Below are 17,277 nucleotides of genomic sequence, written 5' to 3' on the forward strand. Positions count from 1 at the left end.
TGCATTGCTAATTTAAAGAGTAAATCAAGTCAGCCTACACAAAACCATATTTGAGGGCAGTGATGTGTTTTTTGTTTTTTTTGGAAAATTCAGATAATTTGCATGATAATTTTTCCAGATGCCAAGCTTATTTTATATCATAATTTGCAGTTAGCATCCATTCGTTGTTGCTAAAGAAACTTGCAAAACGGGGGGAAATTCCATCCTGCGTCATGGAGGACCTCCTTGTATCATAAACGCATCTTTCTTTTTTGATGAAGGGCTAAAAGCCACAAAAAATCTAAATAAATGGGATACGATTTAGCCAACCTGAGTGCTTTTGAAGAACACTTGATTTCAGCGGCAGCAATTCACACCCCTTCCATCGAAATCAAAGGGACAAATCTCTAAATTTGGTGGATCATACCTGAGTAGTCGCTGAACCGTATGTGCCTACTGTTTAGGTGCAGGCTTGTTTCTTTGGGTAGAACTCTGTCCACACTCACAGCTTCCCTTTCTGTTTAAAAAAAAAAGGCTGTTGACTTTATGGTACTATGATTAGGTAGGAATGCTGCTGTTAAATGATTCTTGGAATAATCAAGAAGATTTGAAGTACCGTCCACATGTTAGCATTTTGAATGGCAAACGGGAAGAACTGTTCCTCTGAAACTTTCATAGGATTGCTTTGGAGCCAACTGATTAAGTTAGTAGTACTAGGTGGCATTTGTCCAAGAATTCTAAAAATTCAAACATGAAACTGCTGAGCTACTTACTCTGGTATGTTTCTCTGTGTCATCAGTCTCTGTACTACAGGGTTGGAAAGCAACTTTTTTTCTTTCTTCCTTTTTTTCTTTCTTTCTTTATTTAAAAAAAAGGTTCTAGGAATTTATCCTGGAATAATAAACATGATTTTAAAACTTAGCTTTTTCACTTTTAAACAGAATAGCTACGCTAGAGGGTTTAAAAGTGAGCATAGGTTTGGTAAAAGAAAACACCTGATGCGATTTAAATGGATAACCAATTTGGATATGTAATGAATTTAACCTTAAAATGCAGCCATTTCATAGGTGCAGTTTTTCGGATGTACTGCAAGCTGCCTTCTCCTGAGAACATAGTTATAAGAAACGAAATCTAGCAGCGGCTCATCAGTTTGTTAAAAGGCAAGGGGTAGAATATAGGCCTGTAAACAGTCACTCTTCACAATGTGGAGAAGTGAACATCCAGCAGTCTCAAAGAAAGCAGGTAGTCCTCATGGGTCCAGATTAAATCTCTATTGGAGAATAGCCTCTACCAAAGGCGTCATGGACTTTGACGAAGCACAAACTCAGGACAAAAGGGAGAAACGTGCTAAGAGGGAGGCATATTTGGCACACCCTCACCTTTGATCAACTCCGTCCCGGAAACCTATGTCCCTACTGTGGAAGGATGTGTGGGTCCAAAACTGGCCTCCACAGTCACTTACAGACTCACTGTTAGCACCATATTCATGGAAGGCAATTTTACTCGGCTACGAGTGATCGCCAAAGAGAAAGAACGGGATTAAAAGCTATAGGAGAATGGTGTTAGGGGCCACATGTTCTCTACTGAAGCATAACTTTGTTGTTAATCCAGATGAATCTTGCCTCTCTCTGAGATTCTAGTTTGATTTTATTTGAAGATGATATGAAAGTCTGTTCCCAGTACCTTCTGACATAAGCACTCTCCTTTCAATCTTTCGTTTCCCGCAGGATGTCGTGAATGGTTACCACTGCGTGTGCCCTCCTGGTTTCATAGGAAAGAACTGCGAAACAGAAGTTGATGAATGCATGAGCAACCCATGTCAAAATGCAGGGCGTTGTGAGAACCTGGCCAATGGATTCCGCTGTCTCTGTCCTCAAGGCTTCTCAGGAGAACTCTGTGAGGTGAAAGATCCCCTGGCTGCCTTAATAGCATTGATGGATTGAATACTGGAAAGAGTCCTGTTACAATTTTAGCCTGAGCGACCCATGGCTGTATTATTAGATAATTGCCACTCAGCTGTTCACTTTACTGTCCCATGTAAACAGACAAACTTCCACAGTAAGATCCCAGTAGCTATAGTATTTAAGGTCATAATGTATTTGGAATAAGCACCTATTAGTTACTGAAAATATCAGTGTGATCCTTTTTTATACGGGGTCTGATTTTTACACTATGTGCATGCCGCACTCATAAATGCTAAACTTTCATACGGGCTAGAAATCGGATTCCAAATTTAACATGGCCAGCTTATGTGCATTTGTACTGCTGTGTGAATTTTCTAATGTGTTTGGACAAGTATATTCTATTGTGATACGTTCCAGAGATAAATAGTGTAGCTCATCATATCCTAAGGGAATAACTAACTGCTCTGTGTCTGGGTTTCTCTGCAGGAAAATTAATTTTTTTCATTAAAAGGATACAAATGCCCTTGCAATATTCCACACTAGGGAGTGTTGAATTTCCCCTCTTTCGTATTCCGAAAATGATATGCGATAGCTCTGAGAAAGATAGTTCTGAATCAAGAGTAGGTCAGGGCCAACTTCCTCTGTCTGCAAAAGGACTTTTCAGGTTGGACATAGAATAACAGAATTGTATATTTCATTGAAAGTTTTCCTCCAAATTTCAAATCTAGGAACTTTATCAGATAGGTGCCATGCTTTTTCTATGTCTGCCTTGCTGACAGGTAGATGGTGCTTAAAGTAAATGCAGTTGGCACAAGAATACTGTATTAAGATTAATAATTTCCTTAAAAGGATTTGTCTTTGTAAATGCTTACATGGTACAAGGCTTGTTTAAGTTTGTCCCTTTTCATCGCCATAATAGTAACAAATCAGCTTTAAACCACCTTGCTTAAATGTACACACAGAATTAGAAGAGCGGGCCTTTCTCTCTCTCCCTACGTACAATCTGAATCCCCTGCTAAATTCTCCAACGGCTTTGTCAGCACATGCTTTTCAAACATTTTCCCATCTTGCAGAGAAGATACCAGCCCAGAAAACAAATTTATTGGGAGATTCTCTGGAAATGATACATGTAATCCATGTTCAAATATATAAAAGGATGTCATATAGAGGAGGGAGAAAGGTTGTTTTCTGCTGCTCCAGAGAAGCGGACACGGGGCAATGGATTCAAACTACAAGAAAGAAGATTCCACCTAAACATTAGAAAGAACTTCCTGACAGTGAGAGCTCTTTGACAGTGGAATTTGCTGCCAAGGAGTGTGGTGGAGTCTCCTTCTTTGGAAGTCTTTAAGCGGAGGCTTGACATCCATCTGTCAGGAATGCTTTGATGGTGTTTCCTGCTTGGCAGGGGGTTGGACTGGATGGCCCTTGTGGTCTCTTCCAACTCTATGATTCTATGATTCTATAATCCCTACCTGTATATTGCATTTTGCATAATACAAGGGGGAGAACCATAGACACTGCTTTCAGCTCATTTGATAGATAAATGCTGTAAGGTTCAAAGTGGGAAGTACATGAAATACAGGGTCACCTTTCATGCGTCTTCTTTTTTTAAACATGTGGAGATGGGGGTAGATAGATATTCGGGGGATGCAGCCATAGCACTCTCTGCAGCACCATTCTGGTCTTTTTGGAAAATGCCGTAGTTTGCAGCTCTTCCCCAGCTCTTCGTGGGAATATATGACGGCTGCCAAAGCCCATCAAAAGTGAGGACAGAGAAACAAAAAAGTTTGTGCTCCACCTTTCCTAGCCTACTAGATCCAACCAGTATCCCAACTAATATCCAGGCATGCTAAGCAGTCCAACTGCATCCAAGACACCTTCAGTGTATGAATTTCTCAAGAGAGAGAAGCTTGTGTGCTGCTGCTGCTGCTGGGAGAAGGAGCAGAAAGAGGAAAAAATAAGCAGAGAATTGGGGGGGGGGTCAGAATATATACCTGCATGGTTGGGAAAAGGACAGGGAACTGAAAACAGCAGTGCAGAGAGCTGTGGTTGAACAGCATATGTGTGTTTGGGCAAGGTGCAGTGCCAGATATACGTATAAGCTAAACAAGCTATAGCTTAGGGCCCCACACTCTTTGGGGCCCCTAAAAAATGTAAATTGGAAAAAACTGGATGTACATTTCCAAAATATAAGATAAAAAACAAATAAAATAAAACCTATATACAGCAACAGTTTCATAGGTTCCTATGATGTAAATAATGGGCCCCGCCTGCTAGCTTGTTCCCTATATACTTCTTAATTGTATTTCAGTTCAACAATTACTTTGATTAAATACATACTTTGTTATGTGCAAATGGCTTTAGATACCTATTAGGCCCATAAATTACCATATAGCATATATTCAACACAAAAAACGGCGACCATTTGTTGTTGACAAAGGACAGCTGGACATATTAAAGGGCCCCATTAACTTCAGTAGCTTAGGGCCTCATCAAACCTAAATCTGGCCCTGGCAGGGTGACATATACTATAGCTCTTTAATGGTGCAGATCCTATGTTTTCAAGTGCGCAGAGTGGGGAGAGATGCAGAATGATGAGAGAAAGGGAAGAATATCTACTTTCACAATACATCTTTTCTCAGTTATTGGCTCTGTTCACTCACTTAGTTAATGAGACTCAAGGTCACTTCCCTCAAGTTTGTCATCCTGTTGAGAGGGGTTAAATGTGGTGTCTTTAGTTTGCACTGTAGTGATTGCCTTTGAGTGGAAACAGATTGCCTTGCCTGGTGTAGTGAGTCTTAGGCATTCTCACCTTCCTTCATTGCTACTCCACCTGCCCATGACCTTTGCTACCCGTTTTGCTAGAGGGGACCAAATGAATGGGAAACCTTTGTAAGTTTCACACATGGCTTGAAAAATGAACCACTTATGTACACAAACCAGGAAGCCCATAAAAGCACTTGTGTGGAGAGAAAGCCCCCTTATTTGTTGGAAACTTCCAGAAAGACCTGGCCTGAAGCAGAAAAGAATATATTGAGGGTTTCAAAGTAGGCAAGTGGATTAATAGAATGGGCTAAACGCATACTGAGTAGGATAAAATAAACTGAATTGAAAAAGTCATTCTTAACGTAGCAACACACCCTCTTGTCTTAGCAAAAGTGACACTCAGTAATTTATGCTTCTGCTGTAAACAAAAACTTGATTTGGACTGGAAAATGCTTTTGTTACTGGAAAGCTACATCCTTTATAAGTGAATGTAAAGACTGAAGTAACTGCAACAATTTCAACATGCAACGTTATGCGTTGGCATACTTTAGGAATGTTAACCCGTGTTGTCTTAAACCTTTTGCAGCTTGATATTGATCTCTGCAAGCCTAGCCCTTGCCAGAATGGAGCTAAATGTTATGATCTGAGAGAAGACTATTATTGTGCTTGCTCCGATGACTATGATGGAAAGAACTGCTCTCACCTTAAGGATCACTGCAAAAATAATTCATGTAAAGGTATATTTGTCCTGTAAACCTGTTTACTTGGTAGTAGCTAAGTACCTACTGTAGAAGCCATATGAAAATGGACATCTTGCAGGAAAGGTGGCCGTTGGTTAATTTGCTTTTTTCTTAATTAGTGTGACAAGTCTTGGAAGCTTAAAAATGTAAAAGCAAGCAATACAGTTTGATTTTAGCAGTAAAACCAAAACACTCTAGGAAGGAAAATAGAACAAGGTTCAAAAACTAGAATGCGCCATCCTTCCTATGGAAAATTAAATGAAAGGGGGGGAAACATTGCCTTCTTTTAATGTACCCTTTTAGGCCCAGCTCTCAAATCTGCTTGTGAATGAAGTTGCTTACGGAGCATTCTAAATATGCCTACTAAATATTAGGAAGACTTAATTTAATGAAATGCTGTGCGCTGCAGATGAAAAAGCTGCATTGGAAGGTGGACTGTTTGCAAGATTTGTTTTGTTTTACTTAAAAGCCATATGTCTTATTCTTAGTAATAGACAGCTGTACAATAGAGGTCTTCACAAATGCTACCCGGAAAGGCGTCCGATTAATTTCCTCCAATGTATGTGGACCCCATGGACAATGTGTCAGTCAACCAGGAGGCAATTTTACTTGTGCCTGCGAGAAGGGCTTTACTGGAACATACTGTCATGAAAGTAAGTGATGGGGGGGAATATTTTGTTAAAAACTAAGCTGGTATGTATGTTGCTGCTGCTGTTATTTCAATTTATATGCCACCCTTTATCAAAAGATCTCAGGGCAGTGTACAGCATTAGAAACACATTTGTTTTGAAGCCATTTAGAGTGAGAGCTTAGGCTCCTAATGGGATTAAAAGCATTTCATTCCTAGGTCATTGGTTCAAGATTCAAAGCTTGATCATGGCAGACCATTTCTATGAACAGGAAAAAAGGCAGGTGTCATACCACAGACAAACATCACTGTAGTGAAAATATTAAATGGCAGCTCCTTCCTGAATTCTTGAAGACTGATTGGATAATTAGTCAAACGCCATGGTTCGCTGGGTGGATGTTTCTATTTCTTTAAAACATGCCTGGGTACCATTTCAACAGTTCACAGCAAAACAGTTGCCTGTTACATGCACACAGAAGGCATTTGTAGTCAAACATTGGTTCTTTTTGGCCACCGCCCTCAAAAAGTATATTAGGCAGAAGGCAGATCACAATCTACATGTAAGGTCCTCTGTTAGTTGTTCATGAGTAACCAGGCAAAACTCCGACCTTTCCTTTAGTAGTTTTATTGTGCATACTATGTACACTGCAGAGCTAAAAAGTTCATGTCTGTATCAAATGTCGGCAGAATCTGGGAATGGCCTCTTCCGGTTCTGACCCCAACAAAAGAGTTTCGGTATACAAAAACCCCGCCTTCCATCCTTTCGTTTCACTCCTCGGCGCCTTTGGGGCGATGGAAATTGTGTGCCTCCTTCGTCGCCCCTTGGGCTAGGGGAGTGTAGGGTCTCTCCAGCATCCTCAGAGCCTTGACCCTCCATCCCCTGAGTCCCATGCCTCTCCCCACTGGAAGCCTTGCTGCTTCCTCCGCTGGTAGAGGAGGTGCTGCTGGTCAGGTGGGGCCGGGGCTCTCTGTAGCATCCCGAGAGCCCTTCCACCACCTTGTGCTGCGCCTGGGACAGTTCCCTGACACTACAGGAAGATCTTGGGGAGATTTGTAGTAGACTAGCAAGGGTTTCCAGCTTTCAAATGTTTAAAAATAGCAACTCCCCCAAAACCAGCTGAAACAGAAAGTTTGGAGAGGGGATAACCAAGGACTGGAGTTTTGTGTGACAGAACTTGGAGGTTAGTTCTGGCATTGAAAAATTTCTGGACTGAGCGTGGGTGCAGAAGCACCCTTTTCCTTTAATTCTGTGCTTTGCTCCCTGATCCACCACTTCACACCTTTCTTCCAGTTTTGCTCCTGGTGCTTAAAAAGGATTCCCATCTCTGTTCTGCAAACTGAAACACCTTTTTCCAGCTGGAGCAATCATGACTTTCCTCAATAGATGAACACACTTGTGGTGGCTTGTCGCACCAAATAAAATGGTTCCAGTGGTGATTGTGCATTGTCTTCCTTAGATATCAATGACTGCCTTGGAAATCCATGCAAAAATGGTGGGACCTGCATAGATGAAGTTAACGATTTCAGGTGCTTCTGCCAGACAGGCTGGGAAGGAAAGCTCTGTGATATAAGTGAGTACAACTAAATGCTTAGATAGCAGAAGTAGTCATGAGTAGGGATGAGGGAGAATTTTGTTTTGGTTCACATTTTAATGCAAATCTACTTAATTCACATGTCCTAAAAATGCAAGCTGAAGTACAGCTCTCCTTCAGAATTCACACTTCTCCACATTTTACACACTGCAGTTCTGCAATCAGATAATCTGCAAAAATTCATAGTTTAGGGTAGGTGCATAAAATGTGTATGTTTTACTACAAACAAGTGTGTAAATTTTGTTAATTGTAAAAATAAATTTAAAAAGTAAAAATAAATATGCGGGTGAAAATAACAAAAGTGCATTAGGATAAATTGCTTGCAAAATGTGTGTATTAGAGAAAAATGAATATAAAAATGTATACAGTAGGCAAAAGGCACACTAAAACGCTGATGAATGTTGACTGGAGAACTGAATTTAAGATTGGAAAAGTGAGAAACCTTGAGAAGCCAAAACTGACAACCTTGTCCATGCCTAGCCAGGAGACTGACCCTCACTTGCAGCCCAACTTTTACTCAGAAGTTTACTGGAGCTTATTTCAGGAAAATAAATTTAAGATTATAGCCTTAAACTCACGTAAACTTGTTTTTCATCTGCCCAACAGTTCCAGAGTGCATGCCTAATTTAACCCCCCCCCCCCAAAGAAAGAGGAGAATGGTTCTACTTATCCGGACTATAATTTCTTAAGAAAAGTTTGTCTCTGTAACCTTGTTCGATAGCTCTCAAAATAAAAAAAGGTTAATTCAGAGAAAACATCTCATAAGTGCTAACAGTACCATTTGTATCTTTCTAAATCTGTACTGTCCTTTACATCAGAATGATGTGACTTCTGTTAATTAAACAATATATTATGGCACCATAAACAATTCATTCTGGAGTACCGGTATATAAAATAATCACCATTTGAGCAGAAGAATCCTAGAACCTCATTTTTACTCTTCCACTTTAAATGCTATAGAGTGTCGTGTCTAGACCAAACTGATCAGATCCTTTATGGATGTGAGTACAGGAAGAAGCTGCCTTTATACCGAGTCAGAATACTAATCCGTGTTGCCTGCTGACTGGAATTGTCTGTCTACCATGTTGGGCAGAGTTTCCTTTTCCAGCTGTACAGCATGAGATGCTTTAACTGGAAAGGGCGGGGGGGGGGGAGTTGGATGTGAGAAAGTGGGGTGATATAAGGTGCTGCGATTTCAAATGGTGGTTTGATTCAAAAGACTTTCTGGTTTGGTGCCCAGGAGTCAAAAGAGCATAAACTATGGTTTAAAGTAGGATTTGCCTTCTGATTAAAATATAGTACTATATAAATACAGAGAGTCTTAATCTCAGGGTTGTGGGTTCGAGCGCCACATTGGGCAAATGGTTCCTGCATTGCAGGGGTTTGGGCTAGATGACCCTCGTGGTCCCTTCCAACTCTGCAGTTCCATGATTCTGTTATCTCGTCTTGGCTTGTTAGGTCGTTTAATGCTGAAAACAGTTTCTAATTGCTCCTGCACAAGCCAGGTTACTGAGATAGTCATCTCTCTTTTGGTATTCTTTTTCAAAAATTTATTTTTGCCTCTTTTGCTGAAGTATTTCTTACCTTGGAATTTTTTAGATTTCAATGACTGCTTGCCAAATCCATGTCACAATGGAGGCCGATGCATTGATTTAGAGAATGACTTCTATTGTGAATGTACAAGTGGCTGGAAAGGCAAAACATGCCATTCAAGTAAGTGTGTTTTAGACGGTATTGTTCAGCTCAAACCCAGAAGTTAAAAGAGGAAAGAATTGTAAAGTAACTGAAGTAGCTTTGAATATAAAGAACTGCAGAAAGGGATTTGATGAAGAGAGTCATGTACAAACAAGTCCAATCACTGTCTGCTTTTCCCCAAATGAAACCACTAAGTTTTTTTTAAAAAATGGCACACAATATTGAAGCTGGAGAAAGAAAGTTTGGAATCCTGTCATATCAAAACGAAAACTGCAGCTCTGCCCAATGTTTATGGCATAATTTTATGAAATTAAAACTAGTTTCAAACTGTCTTTTGGAGCAATTACTTCCACGGATCAATGAATCATTTATATATATATATATCTACTCGTTTACGTTTTTTAGCTCCATGCTATCCTGAAACCCCCTGAGTTGTTCCAGTGCATAAAACAAACACCCCAAAGAATAAACTCTAAACATTTTGGCTTTTATGATTCCATAGTAGTGTATCTGGCTCTAACAAAACATTCATCTCTGGTTCCTAAAGCAAAAAACAAAACAAAAAACTTAGTCATGCAATCAGCAGCTTAAATTTGTTTTCATGGCTTTTTAGGTGAGTACCAGTGTGACGCGAATACTTGCACAAATGGAGGAACGTGTTACGACGACGGGGATACCTTTCGGTGCTCTTGTCCTCCGGAATGGAAAGGAAGCACTTGCAACATTGGTAAATTCTTAATCTGCTCAGTAATATATTCAGATTGGATGTACGTCTGCTTTGCTCAGGAAGCTAACTATAAACAGCCTGTGCTCCCCCCCCTTTCCCCAATCTCATTAGTGACCAGGGGAAAACATGGTTAGCGCATAATAGTAAACGGGGAACCTTTACTAGTCTTGCTTTTGCTTAGCGAGCTCTCTTCCGTCGCAAAAATCACAGGCGGTTTTGACTATAACTGCACAGGAGAAGTAGAAATGGTTTTCTTCAAGTTGGCTACTCTAGAACCTGTGGGAGGAACCTTCATTTCTCTGAACAGATATGGGTAAAAATATATTTTGGCAACATCAAGCTATCTTTGACACATTTAGAATACAGTGGAACCTCGGCATGCTTTCACCGTTCAGCTTCCGTTCGTAGACCGAGGTAAAGTTCTCTAACCGGAACACTACTTCCGATTTTGCGGAGTTCGTAAACCGAATAGTTCATAAACAGGGCTGTTCGTAAACCGAGGTGCCACTGTATATAAGGTTGCAGATTCAATTCCCATAAGGAATACATATTCTTCCATTGCAGGAGGTTGGACTGAAACGTAGCACACACATGCTTGCATTCAGAAGTGTGGTTTTCTGGTGCCGAGGAGGGCAGTGCCCAGACTACAGAATTCTCCCCGAGGGAGGCTCGCCTGCCTTTTTTTGATACTTGCTTTTAAATAACCTACAAAAGCTCATTTCATTTTGGCAGGCTTTTGCTGACAATTGTAGTGTTAGGTTATTGACTATTGTATTGATTACTGTTGTAACCAGCATTGGGGTCTAAAAACTAAAAGGTGGGATTAAAATACGTTTCATAAGATTGTTGCCGTACTAGGACTTTTGTCTGAACGCTTTCATATTTTTAATTTCCTATCTTTTTTTTTAACATTAAAGCTAAGAACAGCAGCTGCCTTCCTAACCCTTGTTTAAATGGTGGAACCTGTGTTGGCAGTGGAGATTCCTTTTCTTGCATTTGCAAAGAAGGTTGGGAAGGGCGTACGTGCACACAGAGTAAGTGTTTTCCTCTTTTCTGTCAAGACTGACACTTCTGATGGCTGTAGATTATTCCGATTTCGGCCCAATTCCCCACAGCTTCACTCGCAAGGATCACAGGAACATGTAAGCCCACTCACCACAAGGTGACGATCCAGCGAGTGAGTGGCTTTTACATATAAAGCCCTAAGTGGACTGCGGTATCTCAGGGACCTCCTCCCCCCTTATGACCAACCTAGACCCTGCAATAATCATCTGAGGCCCTTCTTTGTATACTTCCTCTATGAGAGGTCCGGAGGATGACAACACGAGAACCGGCCTTTTCTGTGGTGGCTCCATGTTTGTGGAACGCTCTCCCCAAGGAGGCTCGCCTGGTAGCTTTGGTACATATTTTTAGGCACCAAGTGAAAGCATTTCTCTATAAACAGGCCTTGGGCTGATGCTCTGACCTTTTAAATGTGGGGTTTTGGGGAGGAGGGGGCTATTTGGTTTGTTTGTGTTTTTGTTTTGTTATGTATTTTGTGTTCTCACTTTGTATTTTTATGTTGTGAACTGCCCTATGATCTTTGAATGAAGGGCAGTATACTACTACTACTACTACTACTACTACTAATAATAATAATAATAATAATAATAGCTCTTGTTCAAAATATCCAGAAAGCTCATTATTGCTTACGATTGGGAGTCCTGCATATCACCAGCTTTTGAGACTGAACTATATAAATCATGTCAGAATATTTTCCTTAGTACTACCTTGGGAGATTTTAACTAGCATGCCAATATGCTGATTTGCTTAGGTGTGGCACAGTTTGAGTTTGTGGCTCAAGTCGGAACATGCACAAAATGTTATACCTAGTCAAAAAAATTCAACCCTGCATTGAAATTACATTTAATTGCCTCTGTCTTGGTTAAGTTGTTAGCCCTCACCACTGTTTATAGTGCATGGAGCTACCATTTATTTATACCTAAAACAGCTGGCTAGGAGAGGGAGGGAGGCTGTTCTGGTACTGGCTCCATGTGAGTACCTGGAAATGACTTCTTGCTGTTCCTCATTCAGCTATTCTAGAGCCATTTAAACTGTTTCCTTTACACACTTTGCAAGTTGATTAGATAGGAGAGGAAGTTTCCTCAACACACTTCAATCTGGAATTTAGCTGCGCAGTCGAAAGGTCAGTGGGAGGTGGAATCTAGTTGAAAGCAAGGAAAGGAATCCTTAATTCAAATATTGTCTTGTGTTAAGTGGTCATTACACAAATTACAAGCCCAAAGTTCTAAATGTGGGATCCAGCCCAGATTACTTCTGTAAGGTGTGGTTTACGCACATGGCCTTATATAGTGGGAAATGACATAAAAGCTGGTACTTGATCAGCATATCTTGAGAAATGAATTCAGAGGTCCCATGCCTCCTCTTAAAAGTACATTTCCCCCCCTCATTATATTTTGATGGGCCTTACAATACAGTTCTCCTGTAATGCTGATAGCAACATTTAAGAGCTGAAGTGGTGCCTTTACTGTCTAAAATGTGTCATTTTTGAGGTTGGTAAGTGATGTTTGTGTGCCACCTATACCTGCAACAGTCATGTGACATTTCCATAGTGCTGCCATGTCATGAGAGCACATGTAATGACATTGGTCACACACAACAGAAAACCATGGTTTAGTGGTACCCAGCCAGCTTCTAGGAGGAGCCCAGGCAAAACCTTGGAGCTGCATGCTCTCCCGTTTTCCTCCTGTACAGTCCAGCTTCTCCTTCTACATATGAGAGGAAGACTTCTGAGTTTCATTTTACTTTTAACCAATCACTGTTTAACATTTTTAATGTTTGAAGTTTTATTCTGTTTTTAATGTTCTGTTGAAAGCCGCCCAGAGTGGTTGGGGAAACCCAGCCAGATGGGCACGGTAGAAATAATAAATTGTTATTGTTATTGTTATTTATTACAGACCAGGGATTCTGTTTTAAAACTGTATAGTTTCTAAATAAGCCAATAAATTAATATGGGTGGCATGTAAGATCAGGCATTCCCAAACAGCGCCCCTCCAGATGTTTTGGGACTACAACTCCCATGATCCCTAGCTAACAGGACCAGTGGTCAGGGATGATGGGAATTGTAGTCCAAAACATCTGGAGGGCCAAAGTTTGGGGATGCCTGCGCTAGATCAAAGTGCAGTTTTTATACTGTGTAAATAATTCAATGCACTGATTCAGTTTAATTTTCTCCGTTCAGATATTAACGACTGCAATCCACATCCATGGTAAGTACTCGTGATCATTCTTTTTCAAAATGTACTAGTACAATGGCTGAATGTGAACAATCCTGTGAATCAAGGCTACTTAAGCCCTATACTCTAAACTATTGTGCTGGTCTTTCCAATGAACTTCCTGTATTTCTTTGCTAACTGGCAGCTCTGCCAATACGTATGCTCCTATGGAGCCTGGTTTCTGCTCCGTGGTGGTAATAGGAGATTTGTAGTTTGAAGAGTTTTATGAAATTAGCCAAAAATAATAATAATTGAAAAACCCCACTAAAGCTATTAGGCTCAATCAGTTATAGGTATTTGGCATTTGTGTCAAGAGTAGGAGTTTAAAGTGGGAAGACAGTAACAAAGCAGAAAGCGCATAAGTGTTAACCGTAATGAATATTGACATGAAAATAATACCAATGGTTTTATAATTGAGCATTTGAGGACACCGTGTATACGAAAGATTCCAGTGCCCATTTTGACTAAATCCTTGCATCTGAAGGGTTGAAAAGGACCTCTGCCATCTAGTTGAACGTTGTTCTGCCCCACATTTTTAGAAGCCAAGTTGTAAAGGTTTACATACATGCATACCCGTAATTGTCATCAATGAGGCTGAGTGCTACAGATCTTAGACATATCTGGCTTCAAAAAATAGTTCAAATCATTTCAGGTAAGGGTAAAAAGCTGCTTGCTCCCGAGGAAGTCTCAAAGGCTAGCTAGCTCGGTATCCAGCATTACTTCCCAGCAGCATATATGAGTGGCTAGTTAACCCTTAAGTGTGAAGAATCACCTGCCCATCCTCTTAAAAGCTGCCTCGCACATGTTAGGGATCGAGGAGAGAATCCAGAAAGCTGTATCTCCAAAGTGGACACACCCTGCCTGATCTGCCCAGACCAATTAGGGCAGGTGCTTACTCTGAAACCCACACTTGCCAGATTCCTAGCCTCCTGCAGATTTGCACATGAGGTGGTCTGACAGCTGCTTGTCTGTCATCGGCTTTCTCTGTTTTTAAGAAAGGTAATTTCAGCTGCCTAAGGGTAGCTAGCTAGCACACGGGACTCCTCTCGCCTCTCACTTTGAAATCAGTGTAGAAGGCCCACCTGGGAGTAGTTGGTCCTGACGATATGCTTTTGGTCTCAGGTAACTTTATGTTCAATTTCCCCTCAGACTCTCTATAACAGTGTTTTTCAACCACTGTTCCGCGGCACACTAGTGTGCCGTGAGATGTTGTCTGGTGTGCCGTGGGAAAAATTAAAAAATTACTTTATATATAGTCAATATAGGCACAGAGTTAAATTTTTAAACATTTTCTAATGGTGGTGTGCCTCGTGATTATTTTCATGAAACAAGTGTGCCTTTGCCCAAAAAAGGTTGAAAAACACTGCTCTATAAGGGGGAATTGGATGTAAAATGCACATAAAATTTCTCCTGAGAGCCATGGCGCAGGGGGACTTGCTACATTGATTTCAATATGTGAAGCAATAGGAGCCTCACACTGTCACTAGTTTACCTTAGGCTGCCCAAATTATGTTTTTAAACACAACAGAAGATGGGCAGACACCTCGTAATCTTTTTCTTAATTTGTACATTTAAAAAAAATCTATGTGCTGTTTTAAGGATTTATCTGGATTTGTCCTCAAAAGCACACCTGGAAATGAAGACTTTAGTCCCATCCCATTATGAAGCAGATTTTGTCCCTGTGTCCATCCATAGCTAGGGATCCTGTTTCCACAGAGTGTTGTCCTCATATCTCTGTCATGCTTGTCTTGAAGCGAAACAGTACAGACATCTAGGGAATGTTCCTGGGAGTGAGCCGCAACTGGCCAGTGCTCAATTCATATGTGCAGTTTTGGTGTGTTCGTGTCTCCACCCTTTCCAATCAAATATTACCAAAAGGATGCATGTTGAAGATGCAAAGGCGACACATGCTTTCCCCTTGTAACGTGTGAAGCAGCCTTCAATTTATTCAGAGAAATAATTTCTATCCCTTCTTTATAGTCCTTATCCCGTCAGAAAAGCTGATTGCTATCTGCTTATTGAACAGCACAGTTCTCCAGTGCCTCTTTGACTTTCAGTACTCCTGCCCTGTGTATAATAATTCAGACTTTGCTGCACTCTGTCCACATGTTGCAAAGCTTCCCAGTCTTGTTCCCGGCCCACGGTGGTTGTAGAGTTTCTGGAACCTGCTATAACTGCATTCAGAAGCTCTGCAGCCATAAGAACTTGGAACATGACAACCTTTTTTTGATGCAGTAATCTAAATGTGGGACACGGGTGGTGCAGTGGTTTAAACCACTGAGCCTCTTGGACTTGCCGATCAGAAGGTCGGCGGTTCGAGGCCCCGCGACGGGGTGAGCTCCCATTGCTCGGTCCCAGCTCCTGCCAACCTAGAAGTTCAAAAAGCATGCCCGTGCAAGTAGATAAATAGGTACCGCTCTGACGGGAAGGTAAACGGCGTTTCCGTGCGCTGCTCTGGCTTCGCCAGAAGTGTCTTAGTCATCCTGGCCACATGACCCGGAAAAAACTGTCTGCGGACAAACGTCTGCTCCCTCGGCCAGTAAAGCGAGATGAGCGCCACAACCCCAGAGTCGTTCACGACTGGACTTAACTGTCAGGGATCCTTTACGTTTACCTTTAATCTTAACTGTAATGAAAGCAAGTGGATTTTAAATGTCAAGTTACAGGTAGGTAGCCGTGTTGGTCTGCCATAGTCAAAACAAAATAAAAAATAAAAAAAATCCTTCCAGTAGCACCTTAGAGACCAACTAAGAACAAACTTAGTTGGTCTCTAAGGTGCTACTGGAAGGAATTTTTTTATTTAGTTTTAAAATGTCAAGTTAGCTTTGGAATGAGTACACATTTCTAAAGCTGTGTCTTCGCTTAAGAAGCAATTGGTCTAAAATTAATCTATATTGCTCCTTGTATTCTTCTAAAGCATGTCTGTCCCATAGTCTCTTGTCTTTCTCTCCATTTTATTAGAAAATATGGGACTTGAATGAAAACTTACTCAATGCCATCCTTTAATATGCTGCTTCTCTTAATGGGAATAGACCCCCTCCTCTGTGCCACTGATTATTTAATTAACAATGTTTAATTGGAGAAGTTAAGACAATGCAGATGGTTTATTAAATGGGCATACATTATGAATTCACTAAGCATCTTGAATCCTGCATGACTGAATAGTGAGACAATGCCTGTTGATACAGATAAAAGAAATTTGCATTTGAACAGGCTATTATGTGCACGAACCCAAAGGTTTCTTATCTCTCAGCTTGTGAAACTACCCTGACAGCCTTCATTGCAATGATAGGTTTATTTTTATTTTTTCAGTTACAATGGCGGCATCTGTGTTGATGGTGTGAATTGGTTTCGTTGTGAATGTGCACCTGGGTTTGCTGGTCCAGACTGCAGAATTAGTAAGTACCTGTGTAAGGAAAGGACCAAGGAGGTCGTTCCGTTGACCTGAACTCTTTGTTGCATTGTACCCTTTGAGTTTCCATGCATTAAGCTGTCGTCATCTGTATCCCAAATAATGAAGCAGAAGCTCACTGAATTATTCATAGATGCTGATCCTTACCTTGTAAAGAATGGTGGCTGCTTTGTTTTGGGACAAAATTCCTTTCTTGATTTGACAAATGCAACTAACAGTGATTTGGTGTAAATTGTGTTTAAGCTGTACACCCCAGACCTTGAGATATTTAGTGAAACCTTTCCTTAGACAGTATCCATAAACAAAGCATTGGTATTTTTTTTTTCATAGGACTTGCCCCTTGAAGTGTATCTTTACATGCATTTCACATGCTAAATATATGCTGCTTGAAAAAACAGTCATGTTCTGATATCTTCCTCTAGTAAGAATGCATACTAAAAATGTTGTAACCTATCCTGAATCTTTTAGCGACAATACAACTCTCATAGAACATCTTAATTCCTGGAATGCTCAGCAGTGTTGCTAGATCATTGGGACATAAATGTTAGTTAGCATGGGG

The 17,277-nt window shown here is 40.8% G+C and overlaps 1 protein-coding gene across 2 annotated transcripts in view; it reads left to right on the forward strand.

Annotated features, from left to right (window-relative positions):
* The window catches only part of JAG2 (jagged canonical Notch ligand 2), a 92,384-nt gene that overhangs the window by 65,658 nt on the left and 9,449 nt on the right, over positions 1–17,277 (forward strand). For both annotated transcript variants that reach the window (XM_033138385.1, XM_033138413.1), the window contains 9 exons: positions 1,707–1,880; positions 5,236–5,386; positions 5,878–6,042; positions 7,475–7,588; positions 9,209–9,322; positions 9,918–10,031; positions 10,949–11,065; positions 13,273–13,300; positions 16,619–16,704. In XM_033138385.1, coding sequence (XP_032994276.1) covers positions 1,707–1,880; positions 5,236–5,386; positions 5,878–6,042; positions 7,475–7,588; positions 9,209–9,322; positions 9,918–10,031; positions 10,949–11,065; positions 13,273–13,300; positions 16,619–16,704 — 1,063 coding nt within the window. The remainder of the gene's footprint in view (positions 1–1,706; positions 1,881–5,235; positions 5,387–5,877; positions 6,043–7,474; positions 7,589–9,208; positions 9,323–9,917; positions 10,032–10,948; positions 11,066–13,272; positions 13,301–16,618; positions 16,705–17,277) is intronic.

The sequence above is a fragment of the Lacerta agilis genome, chromosome 1, assembly GCF_009819535.1.
Source record: "Lacerta agilis isolate rLacAgi1 chromosome 1, rLacAgi1.pri, whole genome shotgun sequence".
Classification (NCBI taxonomy): Eukaryota; Metazoa; Chordata; class Lepidosauria; order Squamata; family Lacertidae; genus Lacerta; species Lacerta agilis.